This window comes from Syzygium oleosum, unplaced genomic scaffold (genome assembly GCF_021117445.2).
Source record: "Syzygium oleosum isolate NSW1041296 unplaced genomic scaffold, Sole_v2.1 Sole_v2.36, whole genome shotgun sequence".
NCBI lineage: Eukaryota > Viridiplantae > Streptophyta > Magnoliopsida > Myrtales > Myrtaceae > Syzygium > Syzygium oleosum.
In genome coordinates this window covers 1,980,987-1,983,104 of record NW_026607520.1, presented here as the reverse complement: position 1 = coordinate 1,983,104, position 2,118 = coordinate 1,980,987, and the positions used below count along the sequence as shown (strand labels likewise).

General features: G+C 44.8%; 1 protein-coding gene across 1 annotated transcript; it reads right to left on the bottom strand.

Annotated features, from left to right (window-relative positions):
• Positions 1 to 407: 407 nt before the first annotated feature.
• LOC115680421 (probable xyloglucan endotransglucosylase/hydrolase protein 23) lies at positions 408 to 1,887 on the bottom strand. The gene is made up of 3 exons (XM_030604229.2): positions 1,522 to 1,887; positions 1,155 to 1,348; positions 408 to 1,039 (listed from the first exon to the last, which is right to left on the bottom strand). Exons 1-3 carry the CDS (start codon positions 1,813 to 1,815, stop codon positions 640 to 642), a joined length of 888 nt encoding a protein of 295 aa, XP_030460089.1. The 5' UTR covers positions 1,816 to 1,887; the 3' UTR covers positions 408 to 639.
• Between the last annotated feature and the right edge of the window lie 231 nt (positions 1,888 to 2,118).

Below are 2,118 nucleotides of genomic sequence, written 5' to 3'. Positions count from 1 at the left end.
TAATATTAATTATATCAAGCTATCCATTTTATAATAAAGTTATTATGCTTTACAACAAGTCATAGTGTATATTCTCAATTGAATATACTTTGTATTTGATGTATAATGTATCTTTCATCAACCTGGAACATTAAAGATGGATGTGATGGCACAAAAAGAAAGGATGAGTAGACAGGGAGGAAAAAGTCGTGCATGTTTGACAAAACGAAAGGTGCTTCCGATTGTCCATTTTCACAAATGATACGTGTGGTCTCAACAGCCCCGTGGACACGGTCGGTTCTTCCCAGCTTCTTCACCTTCCATTTACTTTCCACATAATCAATTGTTAAAGCAAATCTGCGCACAACAGTCCAGGGAAGATTTTGAAAAGTATAAAATATCCATTGAATATCACTAGAATATGAAAATTTTGCATGAAATCCACACATTTCGTTATTATAGAAGAAGTGACAAGGTACAAGCTCACTGATAAAGCACTTGCAAAGACAATGAGAGGAATAACAATTCAAGCCTAGTTTTTTTTTTTTCTATTATTTAACAATTCAAGCCTAGTTGAATAGGAATTATTTCGACATACATTCCTAAGAAAAACGAATTGGGTTGCTGATCATATGCATGCGCATGTGTTGGTTCCTTCTTCTAAGAAAGAGAGCATTCGGGAGGGAATCCTTGTGAGAAGCGCTTGGTGTCGGCGCAGTAGTTGTATATCATGTAATTCTTCTGCACCCACTTGAGTCTTTGTTGGCCCGTGGCGTCCAGCGACTGCGACAGCCAGGAGTTGTTGCCTGAGGACGAGGAGGAGGAGGAACACGAGGAGGATCCCGACGACCAGACGCAGGCCTGCACGTCGTTGAAGCCCCGGTAGGAAGCAGTGAACGGGGCCTGCGTCCAGTCCGTCTTCACCAGCCCGCCCCTCGTGGCCCAGTCGTCCGCGTTCCACAGGCTCGAGTATATCCACATCGCCTGGCTCTTCGGGAACGCGATGCCCTTCGACTCGAGGTTCTTGAACTCTCTTATGGGAGTTCCATCCACGGAGAAGCTGCGCGAGAATAAGCAAATTAGGAACCGAAACTGATCTATATAATTAGTTTCATTCTGCAGTAAGAATTTATTCGAAGTGTTTGATAATATAGTAAGAGTTTGTGTTGACTTACATGATGCTTTGAGGGTTCCACAAGATGGAGTAGGTGTGGAAGTCCTTGGTGGGGTCGAACCAGAGATAGAACTGCTGTTCTCTGTTCCCTTTTCCTTGCGTGAATACGTTCGTGTGGAGGATGTATGGGTCGCCACTCAGGTTACCAAGAAACTCGAAGTCGATTTCGTCGTGCGCAGAACCCAAAGAAGAAAGCTGCGAACAGAAAAAAAGTTTAGATATCTCATCCGCATGTCTTATTCGATGCATGTCTGATGGCCTAATTCGCTTCAATCAATCGCGGTAATCAGTCAATCAAAAATATTTTCAAATTATTTAGAAACGACACGATTTTGTAAAATCGAGAGGCGCGAGATTTGTGGACTTACGTAATAAGCGGTGACGGTGCCGGCGGAGTTCCCAGGCACGAGTTTGAGCAGCATGTCGATCTTGCCGAACAAGTATTGCCTCTTGGATCGGAAGCCCGACCCCGACGTCTTGTCCAGGGACAACGTCAGGAGCTGGCCGTCGTTGAGTATCTTTGCGCGGCCGTCGCCCCACGTGATGTCGAAGTCGTTGTTGAAGTTGCCTGCGGCAACGACGGTGGTGGCGGCCGCCGCCAATAAGCCGAGGGCAACCAATGCCACGGCGATCTTATTTGAAAGGAAGCTTTGAAAAGTCATAGCTGTTTGAATTTAAGCAGAGAATCGACCAATTGGGTTTGGGCGTGCTGCTGGACTGCATGGAATTGATGGGGCATGACATGTATTTATAGTGGAGTCGAGAGGAGGGAGGGAGAGTTGGCAACATCATAGGGTCCATCTCCCATGCATTATTGTAGGGTTTTGATCTCTGTCTGTCCAAAGGAAAACAACATTTAAGGACCATTTTATGATTGGGGCGTGCGTACAATTGAAACCACCAAACATATTTCGGAGATATTATTTCGGTACCATCTTCCACTTAATAATTTAAGCAGATATTCC